The sequence below is a fragment of the Sus scrofa genome, chromosome 2, assembly GCF_000003025.6.
Source record: "Sus scrofa isolate TJ Tabasco breed Duroc chromosome 2, Sscrofa11.1, whole genome shotgun sequence".
NCBI lineage: Eukaryota > Metazoa > Chordata > Mammalia > Artiodactyla > Suidae > Sus > Sus scrofa.
Window position 1 is genome coordinate 62753305 of NC_010444.4, and position 18076 is coordinate 62771380.

The window sequence follows — 18076 nt, forward strand, 5'->3', positions numbered from 1 at the left end:
GCAGTATCTACATATACAAAATTGCTTTGGGTTGCTGGTCTCTTAATTTCAAATGCATTTTCAATATTTTACATTTGTACTTTCCTCTCATGATTGCTGTTTTTTCTCTTTTATTTTTTTTCTACTGTACAGCATGGTGACGCAGTTACACATACATGCATACATTCTTTTTTCTCACATTATCATGCTCCATCATAAGTGACTAGACATAGTTCCCAGTGCTACACAGCATGATCTCATTGCTAATCCATTCTGAAGGCAATAGTATGCATCTATTAACACCAAGCTCCCAGTCCCTCCCACTCCTTACCCCCACCGCCACCCCTGACAATGATAAGTCTATTCTCCAAGTCCATGATTTTCTTTTCTGTGGAAAGGTTCATTTGAGCAATATATTAGCTTCCAGATATAAGTGATATCAGATGGTATATCTTTCTCTTTCTGACCTATTTCACACAGTATGAGAGTCTCTAGTTCCATTCATGTGGCTGAAAATGGCATTAGTTTGTTCTTTTTATGGCTGAATAGTATTCCATTGTGTATATAGACTACATCTTCCTAATCCAATCATCTGTCAATGGACATTTAGGTTGATTTCATGTCTTGGCTAATTGTGAATAGTGCTGCATGAACATGAGGTGCCTGTGTCTTTTTTAAGGAAACTTTTGTCCAGATATATGCCCAAGAATTGGATTGCTGGGTCATATGGAAGTTCTATATATAGTTTTCTAAGATACCTCCATACTGTTCTCCATAGTAGTTGTACCAGGTTACATTCCCACCAACAGTGCAGGAAGGTTCCCTTTTCTCCACACCCCCTCTAGAATTTGTTATTTGTGGACTTATTAATGATGGCCATTCTGACTGGTGTGAAGTGGTATCTCATGGTAGTTTTGATTTGCCTTACTCTAATAATCAGGGATGTTGAACATTGTTTCATGTGCTTGTTGGCCATCCATTAGATAGAACCATCAATAGAATTGATGGTTCTATTCTGAGGACTTAACATAGCAGTAGTAATTCCTATCAAATTAGGGTTCTATATTCTACTTTAAATTTTTTGTCTAAATTTCTACACTCCTTAAATTTTGTGCTAATTCAAACATTCTTCATTTTCATTTCTTTAATATCCAATTTTTGGTAAAGTTTTCCTTTAACCTAAAAGATGGTATTATAAATGAGTCTGTTTTCATGTACATGTATGTGTGTGTGTCTATTTAAGAGAGAAAAAATATATAAAATTAATGCACACACATATATACACTTTCTTTTACCCTTTAATATATTCTTTGACTTGTACATGTGTTTTTACAGATTTCAGTTCTTCACACAGCATCCTTCAGAAGTTATGTATATAATTCCACATTACCCTCAGAAGTAAGGAACAGAATCTATGGGGATTACATGTATAACCTTTATATAATCAAGCAGTAAATCTTTCATATCCTTTTTCCAGTTATATATACATGGAACCAGTTATATATAGTTTTTAGTTTTTATCACCTTTAAGTTCTTCAAATTTTACACTTTTTTTTAAAATTTAATTTTATTGAAGTATAGTTGACTTACAATATTGTATTCATTTTAGGTGTATAGAAAAATGAATGTCATACATACAAATATTTTCCCACATAGTTTATTACAAATATACTAACTATATCCATTATTTTCCTATATGGGTTATTACAAACTATTGAGTAGATTTTCCTGTGCTACACAGTAGGTTCTTGTCAATCATTTATTTTATACAGTAGTGTATATATTATTCCCACGCTCCCAATTCTTCCTCCTTCCCCAATGGACTTTGCTTGGCACAGTTTATTATATGTAATTATGCTTTAATAAATATATTGGAATTAAAAAATTCTGGCCTGTATGCAAGTGTCAGGAGCACAGGGAGCTGAGTTACACCTAACAGGGGTGGGAGATGTTTCTTCCAACTAGGGAAAAAACAAAAAGTTTTATGTGTGGATATTGAATTAGTAGGATTTAGAGTAATTAACTTTTAATAAACTCATTTTCCATGCACATTAGAAGGTTAGTCTACACAGATTAAAGGACTCAAATGGCAAATGTTGGCTCAAGTCAGGAGAGCAGTACAGCCTCATAAAACTTCATGGATTATCCTTAGAAACTCAATAGAGAGACTGACTCATGAGAGGTCCTGCAGAACAAGTCTCCACTATGTGATCCCACCTGATAAGAAAGATGTTATCTTAAATAATTTTATTTCATAAAAGTACATGTAACAATAACTGTTAAAATAATCAAATTGGACAGAACTGGGGGCAATTTTAATCATCTGATTGTTATGTTCTAGGCATTTTTCTGATATATTCATAAGCAATGTTTTTCAAGTGTATTTCATATAACTCTATGAAAAAGTGACCCAAAAATAAATAAATAAAAGGAGTTCTGTGTATCTAGCATTGTCATTGCAGTGGCTTGGGTCACTGTTGTGGTGTGGGCTCAAACCCTGACACTGGAAGTTTTACATGACCCAGGCATGGCCAAAAAAAAAAAAAAAAAGAAAAAAGAAAAAGAGATGAATCTATTGAGGTCCTTTGAGGTCGCATGGAGAGTTTGAAAGGACATATCTGTTTGTACACACCTGTGACCCTGGATCACACACTTAAACGGGAAGCTGAGCTTTCTAATGAGTTTTCCTTTGATTATGAGGATGATATGTAGTGGATGATATTTGTCTTGCTCATTTGCTGCCCCCTTATTGATTATGACAAAACATTGAATGATAGGAGATATTCCACTTGGGGAAATTGAAGCAATAATATTTTCTGTAAATATTGGAATTTTTCAAAAAAAATCATAAAATAATTTAATAAAAGCAAAACTTGTTTCCAGTCCTTCAGCTCAATGAGTGCAGCTTGCAAACAGACACTAATATCCCATATTACAATGATTAGATGAGCTGCCAGAAAAAGTTGCATAGTAATAAATGCATGATTCAATATTTTGCTTCATCATACTGGGGATTAATAATAATAATCTAAAGCCATATTATATCCACTTTTGAAACATTTTTCTTTCTCTGTGGATTGCACTTGGAGACATATATTTTATTATCAATTTTTGCCTATAATTATGGTAGACACATAGATGACATAAGTTGTGTAGAAGAACAGAGAACCTAATGAGCAGGAAAAAAAACCATGTGATAACGACAAGTACGTTAAATTTTGTACTATCAGGGAGAGAAATTAAGGTAGTGATATGCAAAATGATATTCACAAGAGTGAGAAAAGGAGGTCTCAGATTTTTCTCTGTAACAATGTTTTATAAGTAGCTGTGATTGCTAAGAGGAATTCTCCCCCACCACAGTTCAGCTCCTGACTATTAAAACAAGAGAAAAAATACTCAGTATGATATATTTCATTTGAGAAAAAAAATTCTTAAAAGATCCTTGTATTCCCTTGAAATAAAGAGGAATTTACAAACACTTCACATCCAAGGTTGGGAATCCCATTTGGAAAAAGGAATGTGGAAAACTCTTGGATACTAGAAAATTCACAAAACTTAAAAGTGAGTTACATAAATTGTGTAGAGAAGTTGGAATTAAAATGAAATTCCAAGAAAATTAGAATTGGGAGCTCTACTTCCACAGTTTGATCAAAAGCTGTTTGAGCTTACATTCAAGGACACTTCCTAAGCACCAGAACAAGAGGACCTTTTACAGTTACCTTTCTATAGAGTATTTTCAGAGCCTTAAGTCCTTATTTCTCAAACTGTAGATGAAGGGGTTCAGCATGGGGGTGACCACAGTGTACATCACCGAGGTTGTTACACTTGAGTGTGAGCTGTGGGTAGCAGCAGAGCTAAGGTACACTCCTAAGCTTGTACAATAAAATAAGGAAACAACTGAGAGGTGTGATGCACAGGTGGAAAATGCTTTATACTTCCCTTGAGAACATGAGATGGCATGTATGGAGGAAACTATCTTTGAATAAGAGTAAAGGATACCAGTAAGGGAAGTACCAGCCAGCAACACAGATCCAAAATACATCACCAGGTTATTGAGAAAGGTGTCAGAACTGGCAAGTTGGATCATCTGATTGAGTTCACAGAAAAAGTGGGATATTTCTAAGACTGGACAGAAGGACAGTCGCAACACCATTAAGCTTTCTAATAAGGAATGCAGGGCACTTATGATCCAGGACACCAGAACCAGCAGTAGACAGAACCAGAGATTCATAATGACTGTGTAGTGCAAGGGGTGACAAATGGCTACAAATCTGTCATAGGCCATCACAGTCAGGATTAGGCTGTCCAGTCCTGCAAAGAGTATGAAAAAATACATCTGGATGATGCAGCCTTCAAAGGGGATAACTTTGCTCTGCGTCTGGATGTTCCACAGCATCTTTGGGATGGTGGTGGAGGTGAAACAGATGTCTACAAATGACAGGTTGGAGAGGAAGAAGTACATGGGACTGTGGAGGTGTGAATCTGAGCTGACGACCAGGATGATGAGCAGGTTCCCAAACACTGTGATCAGGTACATGGAGAGGAAAAGAATAAATATGATAGGTTGCAATTCTGATTCATCCATAAATCACATAAGAAGAATTTCTGAAATTCCTGTTTGATTCCTTGGTGCCATGTGGTATGGTAAATACTAAGAAAGAGGAAAATAATATGACCAATTTTCACATAAATGAGCATTATCTCATTATTAAAATATTACCATTTATATATTGCCATAAAAATTAATTTCAATATTCTGTTCATGGATTTTGTGCTCTTTAGGGAAACTGCTGTGTCAGCTCTAGTTAGCAACCATTCTACCTGTCAGTATTTTCCCCAAGATGTCATGTATTAACAGTTTGATGAGAACTTATTTTATGCATTTGCAAAAAAAAAAAATGAATTGTGGCAAGGTTCCAGGTACCATTTATGCAGAGAGTATAGGGTGCTGAAAAATAAATGCTCCTAAAATCCAGTTATGAAGACAGAATATAAGCAAATAAAAATTATATACAATGTAGGTGTTATAAGAAAAATAAAGCAGGTGTAAAGTATTGGGTAAAATGGTAGCACTTTTAATGCATGTTGGGGCAAGACTTGCCAACCAGATGACATTTGAACAGAAACCTCAATGTAGAGAGGTCCTTGGCCATGAGCATACCTGGGAAGTGTGTCTTGTGAAGGAACACCTAGTGCAAATGTCCTGAGTGAAATATTTGTTTAAGATGCTTCAGTCCAAGAAAAATCAGGTCTAGCAATGGAAATCAGCAGTGAGGAAATGTGGATTCAGAGAATGTTGACAAATGAGCTGATCCCCTGCTATTGCTGAAAATGCAGTGCAAAGGGGATCCCTTTTCCATATTAGATATCTGTTGCACTTTGGACTATTCAATATTAAAAAAAAACTATATGAAACAAAATTGAATGAAAATCAAATACAGATTTCTAAAAGAAAAGAGATATAGTATTTACATATAATGAAATATATATATCATAATATATATAATTTAATGAAGTCAGTGTGGATCACTAATTCACTTATAGATTACCCAAGATTTGGACATAAAAGAATATGAGAGAAAGTCTTTTAAAATGTGTGTGGACTAAACAGTATCTAACTTATATTTTCCTCTTACATAGAGACATATGGATTCAAATATGAGTACAAAAGCTAAGGTGATCATTGGTCAAAGGTAAAGAAGAATGCCTTCCAGATAGGGGTTGAACATGATGCAACTTTCATAAATAGATCTGATCACAATAGAATAAATCAAACACTAAGGGATAAGAGAAGGAAAAAGTATTTGGAAATACACATAAAGCATGATTTATTAGCATCACATAGGCAGAAGAACATTCATTTTCATTTCTGTTTAAAGCAAGGATTGGCAAGTAAAGAATATTTAAATAACAACACTGATCATTCAGATAAAAAAATTACAGCACAGAGAGAGCACAAGATGACTGACACAGAGTTTACCTCCCCAAATTTATAAACTCTCAGACATTCTGTAAAAATATCTGTATACATTAATAAATAATGTAAAACCACAAATTTGAGGGAAATATCCCAATTTTTTGTTTGAAAGAATATAATCAAAAATAGGAATAGGAGTTCCCATTGTTGCTCAGAATGTTAAGAACCCTACTAGTATCTAATCTGATGTGGATTCCATCCCTGGCTTCACTCAGTGGGTTAAAAATTCCTGCGGCATTGCCTTGAGCTGTGGTATAGATCACAAACACAGCTCAGATCTTGCATTCCTGTGCCTGCAGCACAGGCTGGCAGCTGCAGCTCCAATTTGACCCATATCCTGGGAACTTCCACATGTAGCAGCTGCATCCCTAAAAGGCAAAAAGAAAAACAGAAATAAAAGCAGGCTGGAATCACTATACAAAAGGAACTGAACTGGCATGTCTCTACTTTTTTGATAGAGAAAGTAATTGGCTAGCTAACCTACAAATAAATTCAGTCATACGAAATGAAATAATTACAAAGTTAGCTCATTAGCTTCTTCACGCAGTAAATTTTTTTTTTCACTTTAATGCTGTAGAGAGGAGTTACTGTGAAATATATGTCTCATGAACTGTTGTTGCAAGGAAATATTTGTCATCATTCCTTGGTCTGGATATTCACATCATAGTCAAACATGCTCCAAGTTAAAAAAAAAAAAAAACTTTCATCTCTACATCCACCACAGCTAATACCCTATTACTCTACCAGTTAACTGCAAAGGTCATTGGCCTTAGGTTCTACTTTTACTGGAAGCATTTATACCTCCATTCCCTATTCTAATTGGGCTCCCATGTCTGTCATTTAACAGTCAACATTGATCTTTGCATTGCTGTGTTCATATTCACTCTATAGTTGGCATCAAAAACTAATACATTAAGTAATTAATAAAAAACCCCACAGTTATATTGGCTCCAATTTAGTCTGGACTAGCTCTCAGGTGAACTCAGGTAAATAGTTCTTGGTTATCACCCCCAGTGACTTGATCCTGTAGTATTTATTGGGCTCATTGACCCACCTGGGTGAAGTCTCCGAGAGGAAGGTCTCAACATAAATTCATCTTGGATGATTGATGTTGGAGAGAGAAGTTCTGTTTCCAGAGAAGATGGTGGAATTAAACCAAGCTTTGTTCCTCCATCCAGAGTTATGACTGAAAAAGCAGCAATTATATCCTAACCAGTCCACGGTTGCTCAGGTTGAGACATTGCAGCAGAGGGGATATTCACAGCTTCTTATCTCTGATAATTAGCATGTTTCCCTCTTGTTACTACTACCTCTAATAATTGATTTCCTGAGGGACACTGGTCTGGACAGAGAGAAAAATTTTCCTGCTCATTTTCTGTGTCTAGGGGACAGTGGTACAAGCCAGATGAATTCAGTGTTTATTATTTCACCCCTTGACCTCTTCTGTGTTCCAGAGGAATAGACATTAATGTCCCAACCCTGACTTCAACTTTTCTTTAGAGCCCATGATTGGGATTCTATCTGGATTTGGTCCCTAGTCAAGCACTGGATCTGTTGCGGAAACTGCAAAAACTGTGGTATTGGAAGGAGACAAATGACACTTGGAGATATGGAAAAGCAAGATTTATTCAGCATGGGTATGGGCTCAGAGGAGTCACCTCCAGAGTCTGAGCACCAGGTCTTTGCTCTCAGCAACTGTTTTTTTTTTTTTTTCTTTGTCTTTTTCCATTTCTTGGGTCGCTCCCACGGCATATGGAGGTTCCCAGGCTAGGGGTCAAATTGGAGCCGTAGCCAGAGCCACAGCAACTTGGGATCCGAGACCTACACCACAGCTCTTGGCAACACTGGATCCTTAACCCACTGAGCAAGGCCAGGGATTGAACTTGCAACCTCATCATTCCTAGTCAGATTTGTTAACCCCTGAGCCATAACAGGAACTCCTCTTAGCAACTTTTATACATTACAAGGTCTTGATTTTCCCATGTAAGCATCCCGGACCTCCCCCCTTCCCCGAGCAGACAGTATTCCTCCCTAAGAAACTGAGCAAGCAAGGTTACAGAAGCAGAACTGATAAGCAATGCTGGGAACACAATTAGCAGGGCTGCTGGCTTGGGCATAGGGTGCATAGATGCTACATTATTAAAAGAGAAGTGGTAGGAGGTGAGCATAGCTGAAAAGACTTGCAGCTGCCTTTTTAGCCAAGGGGTGGTGTGTGTGGGGGTTATTCCTTAGTTAAAACTTTTATTTCAGATCTAGTGGGTCACAGCCCCTAAGAGACTACCCCCATCTTCCAGAAGTGAGTTTCCATTGTCCCTTGAACATAAAACCTTTGGCAGCACACTGCTTGGATTCATAACAATTTTGCAGATACAATTAGGAATTTCATAATTCCAATACAAGTTAAGAGCAGGTATCTTGTCCCTCATTAGAAAATATTTGTTAATTATAAGAGATATTTAGATCTTAGCACCTTCTAGGTTTTTTTAACTTTAGGAAAAAAATCTGTTCTCCGAGGCAGTACTACTATGAATTCCGCTTTCCTTTGCAGAGATGGGGTTCTTGGGATTAGTGATCTGCCAGTTATAATCTGAGTAAGGCATAGGACGTTTATTGGAATTCTGTCAAGTTTCTTCTAATTTTAAAACTGTGAATCAGTGGCTCTTAACTAGAGTTGTCTTTGCCCTGAGTGATATTTTGTCATGTTGAAAGCATATCGCTAAAAATCTATGCACAAGACAGGATCCAACACAACGATCCTGCCTCCAAATATCAACAGTGAGAAAATGAGTAGACCTCTTCTGGACCAGCACCTTCCCCACTCCACTGTGCATACCAGTCACCCAGATGCTGGTTCCAATGCAACATCTAATTCAGGACATCCTGCCTGGTGAGCCAAGAGGTTTCTGGGTGGTGATGTTGGTGAAGGTACTGAATTGGGGAAAACATTTTGAGTGAGCTAGGTGTAGTCATTTTATAGATTACTGTGTCCATAGGTTTACATTTTTTTTCTACCAAAAACCATCTTCATATGAAGCTTTGAACAAAAACTGTGTGCATTTATTCCAGAGGCTCTGATACATTGTGTCCAGCTCTTTAATGCAAAGGCCATTGAATCACCTCAAATCATCTACTTTTTAAAAAGCCTTTGTAATGGCAGAATGAGAGAATGAGAGCCCCCACCAAAGATGTCCATATCTTAATTTCTATAACTTTTGAATGTATAGTCTATGTCTAAGGGACTTTAAGGGACATTTTATACAGCATATGGAATAAAGTTTATAGTAATCTAATTTTAAGATTAGCTGTGGTTACCAAGGTGTGACTAACTTAGTCACAATAATCCTCTAAATGTGGATGAGAGGTGAATTAGAGTTGGAGTCCCAGAGAGATTTGAAAATGTAAACTGCTAACTTGATGATGTGGCTCTTAGCCAAGCAATGCAGATGACCCCTAGAAACTGGAAAAGGAAAGAAAGAAAAAAAGATTCTGTCCATCCTCCAGGAGGAACTCAGCCATGCTGATGTCATTACTTTAGTTCAATAAAAACAATTTCAGGCTTCTGACATCCAGAAAAGTAAGAGCATAAATTTGTTTTATTTTAAAAAATTTTCTTGGAGTATAGTTGACTTACAATGTTGTCTTAGTTTTAACTGTACAACAAAGTGAATCAGTTTTTTTAATCAATTGTTCAGATTCTTTTCCCATACAGGCTATCACAAATATTGAGTATATTTCCCTGTGCTATACAGTAGGTCCTTGTTACTCATCAATTTTGTATATAGTCGTGTGTATATGCCAATCCCAACCTCCCAACGTATCCTTTTCCCCAACATTTAAAATAGATATTGTTGTAATTTAGTTCAGTAGAAGTAAAAATCCCATAATGATATATATACAATAAAATTTAGTTTGAGGAAAATGAATTTCAACTTAATTCAGTCATTTAGCTTTCCTTAGTTATAGCGGTTTTGTGTTGATATTTCACCTGAGGTAGAAGTATAAACTAAAGTCAATTTAGAGATATTTGGTCCATTTGCTGACACAGAGAACTTTCCATTATATAAATTGAAATATGTTTCTGGTTTTGAAGCCTGTGACAAATTAATATAGTAAAATTAATTCATTATTAATCTTAAGTTCATCTGTTCTACTTTAAACTATGTTTAAATTTCTACAGTCCTTCTATTTCATATTAATTAAAATTTCATTCTATTTTTTAACCCTCTAACTTCCTTTCAGTTTTCCAGGAAACATAAAAGATAGCAATGTAAATGTGTTTGTATGTATCAGCATATTTAGTAAAGAAAATGTATGCAACACAGGCACACACACACACACAAACACATGCACCTTATTCTTGGACATTTTAATCAGACTCGACAAAGTATTTCCACACATTTGCTTTATTTCTCCACACATCAATCAGAAATGCTGCTTAGTATCCTACATTATGTTCATAAATAAGTTTACTGAGCCTTAGGGAAATTAAACTGTTCACCATTACATACAAAACATAAAAGATTATTTTGCACTGTAGTGAATTGTGTACAAATAGAGTCAGGCAGTATATACTCATATTTATGGGGCTCCTTTATTTCTACAGATGGTACATTTTATTTTATTTTTTTCCAGGTCCATTGAGATGTAATTGACCTATATAGCATTGTGTAAGTTTAAGGTGTAAAATGTAATGATCTAATATATATATTATATATATATATATACACATATATATATTCCAAAATGATGATCAAAATAACTTCTCTTTTGTCTTTTTAGGGCTGCACCTGTGGCACATGGAAGTTCCCAGGCTAGGGGTCAAATTGGAGCTGTAGCCATAAGCCTACACTACAGCCACAGCAACTCAGGATCCATGCCGCATCTGCAACCCACACCATAGCCCACAGCAATGCCAGATCCCAACCCAGTGAGCGAGGCTACTGATCGAACCTCTGTCTTCATGGATACAAGATGTGGCATAGGTTGCAGATGTAGCTCAGATCCCATGTTGCTATGGCTGTGGCATAGGCTGGCAACTGCACCTCTAATTCCACCCCTAGCCCAGGGAACTTCCATATACTGCAGGTGCAGCCCTAAAAAAAAAAAAAAAAAAAAAAAAAAAAAAAAAAAAAAAAGGAAGAAGAATATGATGAGAAAAGTGTAAATGTGCATGGCTAAGGTCATATGTAGAACACAGGTAGATGAGTCACACATTCTTTAAATGACAAGAAACCAAAGTGTCCTATAGAGATAAAGGAACACTGATGGTAAAATTAGTAATTCATATTTGATAAGCTCATTTTTGCATGAAATAAATTATCCTAGATATAGAAATGGAGTAAATTGATTCTATATGATTGAGACCTCTTTAATACTGTATTGCATATTTATTTATTTATTTATTTATTTTCCATTTCTTGGCCACTCTCGTGGCAGGTTCCCAGGCTAGGGGTCTAATTGGAGCTATAGCCGCCTGCCTACGCTAGAGCCACAGCAACGCGGGATCCGAGCCGTGTCTGCAACCTACACCACAACTCATGGCAACACTGGATCCTTAACCCACTGAGCAAGGCCAGGGATCGAACCTGCAACCTCAGGGTTCCTAGTCGGATTCGTTAACCACTGCGCCGTGACGGGAACTCCTGTATTGCATATTTAGACATCGCCAAGAGAGTAGATCTTAAAATTCCTCATCACAAGAAAAATTGTAACTATGTATGGGAATGGATGCTACCCAGACTTAGTGTGGTGATTATTTTGCAATACACACAAATAACAAATCATTAGGTTGTACATAACAGACTTATGCGATGTTATATGTCCATTACACTTCAATTTAAAAAGAGGGAGAAAACACAAAGGAAGTCATGTGAGAGAGAGAGAGAGAGAGAAAGAGAGAGAGAGAGAGGTCACCCCAACCACACAAAATATCATAGATAAGTCTTAGACACCAGTTATGTACAGTTGACTACAGCCAGAGGAGACCAGCAGAACTCCAAATAACTTCTCACCATACAGTCTCGTTTGATAATAAAGATATTATGTTAAAGTGCCTGCCTTTAAGAAGGCGTGTTATGCAGTGGTGCAGAACTAATTCAATAATCAAAGCTTAATAATCTGCTTCTGCTGATTCTCAGCATTTGTTCTTATATTTGAAGACAGCATTCATGGTTATGCTGTTATAAAGTTTATTTCAGACAACTGTATTAAAAAGTAACTATGCTAGGGCTCCCTTATAGGAAAGGAGGAGAGTTTGAAAGGGTATGCATGTTTGTATAAGATAGATGGTGACCTTGAGTCATACGACTGTCCAGGAATTTAAGCTGCCTCATTTGTCATTCTATGTCCATAGCGACGAATAGCTTCATGAGCATCAAAGAGATATAAAATGTAAGATATTGATAATTCACTAAATTCACTATTCCTTTAAAGGTTATGTATACATTTTAAAACAGGGAGATACTCCATTTAGAGCAATGCAGGGTCAAACTATAAGGAGTATTGGAAGTTTTCTAACACAAATAGAAAGATAATTCAATGAAAAAAATGCTCAATATCACTAATTATTAGAGAAAGCAAATCAAAACTACAAGGTACTACCTTACACCAGTCAGAATGGCCATAATTAATAAGTCTACAAATAATGAAACCTAGAGAAGGTATGGAGAAAAGGGAACCTTCTTTCACTGTTGGTGGGAATGTAAATTGGTACAACTACTATGGAAAACACCTAAACACATGCTGAATATAGAATTATCATGTGATCTAGCAATCCCACTCCTGGGCATATATCCAGACAAAATTTTCATTCAAAAAAATACATGCACCCTTATGTTCATTTAGCACTATTCACAACAGCCAAGACATGGAAACAACCTAAATATACATCAACAGATGAAAGGGTTAAGAAGGTGTAGTACATATACACAATGTAATACTACTCAGCCATAAAAAAGAACAAAATCATGCCATTTGCAGCAATATGGATAGAACTAGAGATCCTCATATAAGTGAAGTCAGTCTGAAAGAAAAGGACAAATATCATATGATATCACTTGTATATGGACTACAATATATGGCACAAATGTACCTATCTACAGAAAATATACAAACTCATGGACATGGAGAACAGAATTGTGGTTGCCAAGGGGGAGGGGGAAGAAGTGGGATGGACTGGGAATTTGGGGCTAGTAAATACAAACTATTACATTTGGAGCGATAAGCAATGAGATTCTGCTCTGTGGCACAGAGAATTATATCTAGTCACTTGTGATGGAACTTGATGGAGGATAAAGTGAGAAAAAAGACTATATACATAGTTTATGTATATATAAAACTGGGTCTCTGCTGTACAGCAGAAATTGACCGAACAGTATTAATCAACTATAATAAAAATTTTTAAAATATTTTAAAATGACAAGGAATTCTTCATCCATATGTATAAACACATGGACAACAATACTTACAGATTGACAAAAATTCTTCATGTTTAAATGATTAAAATATATTTTTGCATAGGGATATATTGAATGATTTAAAATCTTGCTCCACTGTACTTAAGGTCATCTCTGGCTCTAAGATCATATTAGGGTCATCTATTTATTAAATGTTGTCTTTTAATGAAGAATCATCTTGGGATGTTGTATTTAATGATCAGTTGTTTACAGGGACTATGTTTGGTACTGTGGACATGCAGCTGAATGAGAGAACATGGTCCTAGCACCTAAAGAGAAAACCGGGTCCTAACGTGCATAATAAAACCCAGTGACTGTCTATAAAATGCTATATCCTAAAAACTACATTTTCTTGAAGCGCACTTAAGGCTGATACACAAATGATTGATATACACATGAATAAAAATCTGTGGTGTATTATACAATTTTATAAATTGCCTTTGTTGCCAAGTGTTATTTTTCATAGCATAGATCAACCCATGATTATTCTTTTAGTCAAATAAAAGAAAAAATATTCAGTATGATATTTATTGATAAGAAATTATTCTTTAAATATCTACTTTGTCTCACTTGGTAAATGGAAATAACCAAATATTTCCAGTCCAAATCTGAGAATAAATTTTGAAAATAAGAAAATCAACAAAGGGAATTTAAAGAATGAGAAATCTTAATTGAATTACTTAATTTGAATAGAGAGGGTGAAATTAAAACTACAAGAAATGCATAGAAGGGCTAAGTCCTATTTTCACAGTCTTATCATAGGATTACAATTTCTGATGCTGAGGGTTTGATCACTGCAATTGTGGCAATTCCCCACCATAGGAAAAATGGCCCTTTTACACTTTTCCCAAAAAAATCTCTTCAGAGCCCGCTTTATGTCCTTGTTCCTCAGACTGTAGATGAAGGGGTTCAGCATGGGTGTGACAACAGTGTACATCACTGAGATAACTGCACTTAACTGTAAGCTGTCAGTAGAAGCAAAACTGAGGTACACTCCTAAGCAGGTACAGTAAAATAAGGAGACAACTGAGAGGTGAGATGCACAGGTGGAAAATGCCTTATACTTCCCTTGAGAAGATGAGATTCCATGTATGGAGGAAACTATCTTTGAGTAAGAGTAAAGGATACCAGCCAGGGGAGAAACACCAAGCAGCCCAACTGCAAAATACATCACTATATTATTAAGAAATGTGTCAGAACAGGCAGATTGGATCATCCGATTGAGTTCATAGAAAAAGTGAGGGATTTCCAAGTCTTTGCAGAAGGACAGTTGCAACACCATGAAGATTTGCAACAAGGAATGCAGAACACTCATGATCCAGGAAACTAGGACCAGTAGTCCACAGAGCTTTGAGTTCATGATGACCCTGTAATGCAGGGGGTGGCAGATGGCTACAAACCGGTCATAGGCCATCATGGTCAGGAGGAAGTCATCCAGCCCTAGAAAGAGTGTGAAAAAATATATCTGAGTGATGCAGCCTGAATAGGTGATAAATTTGCTCTGCATCTGGATGTTTCACAGCATCTTTGGGGTGGTGGTGGAGGTGAAACAGATGTCTACACAGGACAGGTTAGAAAGAAAGATGTACATGGGTGTGTGGAGGTGGGGGTCTGAGCTGACCGCCAGGATGATGAGCAGGTTTCCAAGCACAGTGATCAGGTACATGGAGAGGAAAAGCCCAAATATGAGAGGCTGCAGTTTTGGTTCCTCTGAAAATCCCAGAAGAAGAATTTTGGAAGTTTTTGTGCTTTTGCCTGGGTCCATGGGTGGAGGTGACTACCAAGAAAAGGAAAAACAGCATGATTAGATTTATAGAAATGAGAATTACTCTCATAGTTGAGATGATACATTTTATATTTTTCAGTCAAGAATTAACTTCAATATTTTCTGTGAAGACGTGTTTCCTCTCAGGGGTTTCACTGTTTCATCTATGATTAGGAATCTTCCTCCAAAATCAGCATTTCTCTTAGGAGATTATATACTCAACAGTTGAATGAGAATTTTTTTCATGAATTTGAGAGACATATGCTCAGTGTAGACTGTTTCTTAGTCTAGTCAGTATTTTCAAGTGGAAAAACAAAAATGGCTACAATTTAATGATGGTGAAAATATACAAGTAAATATAAAAAATTACATAAGTACATCAGATGGTAACAGGTGCTATGAAGTAACTAACCAATGCAAGTATAAAGCAGAGTGTGGCTATAATGTATTCTGTTTTGCTGGGTGTTGTGGCAAGACAGTCAAATAAGGTGAGAGGTGAACAGAGACCTCAAGGATGAGAAGGTAGAAACCTGAGCATATGTGGGGAAGTGTGTGCCTGGCAGAAGGAATAGCCACTGAAAAGGCCCTCAGGAAGATGATTCTTTGAGATGTTCAAAGCCAAAACATGATATTAGGGTGGAGAGCATAATAAGAAAGTGAGAGAGTGATGAGTCATGGTGTTTGTGAATTTTGAAGAAAAAGGGGATCTCAGTACTGCTTAAATTTCAAGACACAGGGAATCTCCTCTTCACACAAATTACCTTTTGAACTTTATTACAGGGTTGCCACAGAATTATGTCCAATGAAACAGATGTCCTCCTTGGTACCATGTGTTGATTGTGTTCCAGTTCCCTGTATTATAGGCATGACCTCAGAATAAATGAGCCCATATACCCCAGTCTGAGGAGTGTTCTCACTCCACAAAGTTTACACACATACACACCATAGCACATCATAGCCTCCTGGTGTGTGTTACTTCCATATCCTTCTAACCACAACACTGTTTAATATCTGAATACATAGAACACAAGTTTGATCATATTAACTCTCTCATAAATTATGGTGAAATGGTACCTAGAAATCCCTATCCTTAAGCTTCTCATAGACAGGTAATTTTGGGGGTCCATTTTGGTTTGGTCATATTCTGTCCTGTATATAAAGGAGTGAGAGAGAGAGAGAGGTGGGGGGAGGGAAAGAGAGAGAAATTAAATGGACATGGAAAGCAATAGATCTAATAAGCTCAGTTGTCCTGAGAGACTGTGAGGAAGGAAATGCTTTGTTCTGGTGCCATACAATCCAGATTATGTCTCACTGATACCCTGGGAAAATAAGAATGGAGGGACAAATATGTGCCAGGGAAATGTAATGATAACTTTATGGTTTATACCACCTTACAGATTGAACATCAGGAGAGAAAAATGAGTAAAAGTAGTAAACTATACTTCACTCTCCAAACTTCACACTTCACTTTTTAAAAGTTGGGCACTTGGGGAGTTCCCATTGGGGCTCCATTAGAGAGTGGAAGACTTGACTTTCTTGTGCTCATTCCACTTAGCCAGCTGGTCTATACATAACCCAATACAGGATGAGGCAAACCCCTTCCTCATGTTTTATAGGTGGCACATTTATTTGTTATTCTTGGGCATTGGGGGTTTCTGTTGTTGTTATTATTTCCCCAATACAATTTTTTTTCTACTGTACAGCATGGTGACCCAGTTACACACACATATATATATACATTCTTTCTTCTCCCATTACCATGCTCAATCATAAGTGACTAGACATAGTTCTTGGTGCTATAGGCATTGGGTTCTGATCTCTTTTTTGACAAGTCCAATGGACACAACTAGTCATGGGTCTATTCCTTGTTCAACATTCAAAAGCCTCCCCAGACCATACTCTATAAAATCTTGCAGCCTCCATGCCAATCCATGCTCTTATCTGATTAATTTTCTTCATGTTATTCACCTGAGGACATTACTTCATACTCACATTTAATTGAGGTACTGTCTTCCTCACTGCAATGCAATCCCAAAGAAGCCAGGATTTTAATTGCTTTGTTCACTTTTATATTTTATGAAAATTACGTGAATGTATGTACACTTATATAGAAAATAATGTGAGAAAACAAGAATTTATGAATAAAAAATGAGACATAGGATATAAACATAGGTTAAATAGAATGCTTTTCAAAGAACTGAATCAAGCAAAATTGAATTGAACATTAAAACTAACTGAAACATGATATACAATAGGGAGAATTGAACAAATCATTCTGATTAATAATTAAATTACCTAAGACCTTGACATATAATAATTTAACATATAAAAACCCTAGAAATTTCTGATATTTGGCAGATATTATGTTATCATCTGGTGAGTGAATCAGGAAATTAGGTCTCAGTTTAATATATGACATAATTGTATTTCAGTTCATTTGGAAAAGTTTGGATTGTTAAATAAAAGCTGGCATAGATGTCTCTCTATGCGGAAGAAGGTGAGTGGTTCTCCATCTCACATCTAACAAAAAATCAGAAGGCATAAAGCCTCAGTGTAGGAGTAACCATTACATTTTAGAGGCAAATCTTGAAAACCACATGCAAGATCTATAAGAGGGCAAAGCATCATAATTAAGGCAAGAAACTCAGAAGTCAGAAGATAGGCATACTTTACAAAATAAAAACTGAAACTACTTTATGGCCCCAAATACCTAGCCAAAAGTTAACAGAGAAACAATTACCTGTTAGAATTATTTTAATTGATGATTTCTATAATTACATGAAAAAGGGCATATAATATGTGGACTTAAATAATAAGAAGAAAATGAATGGGGTGACGAAAGATGTGAGTACTTGCTCAAACTGGTTAAGAAACAAGAAGAATTTTCTTTCACACCCACAT

At 36.3% G+C, this 18076-nt stretch overlaps 1 protein-coding gene and 1 pseudogene across 1 annotated transcript; both read right to left on the reverse strand.

Annotated features, from left to right (window-relative positions):
• LOC100520481 (olfactory receptor-like protein OLF4) lies at nucleotides 3716-8556 on the reverse strand. The gene is made up of 2 exons (XM_021085102.1): nucleotides 8478-8556; nucleotides 3716-4461 (listed from the first exon to the last, which is right to left on the reverse strand). The coding sequence occupies exons 1-2, from the start codon at nucleotides 8554-8556 to the stop codon at nucleotides 3716-3718; spliced, it is 825 nt and encodes a 274-aa protein (XP_020940761.1).
• LOC100520295 lies at nucleotides 14156-15175 on the reverse strand (annotated as a pseudogene).

Bases quoted from the DNA above. Each gene is read 5' to 3' on its own strand.
- LOC100520481 (XM_021085102.1), bottom strand. From the start codon at position 8,556: ATGCCTTACTCAGATTATAACTGGCAGATCACTAATCCCAAGAACCCC. The intron at 4,462-8,477 runs GTACTGCCTCGG...TCGTCAGCTCAG, and splicing joins GGAAAGCGGAATTCATAGTA to ATTCACACCTCCACAGTCCC.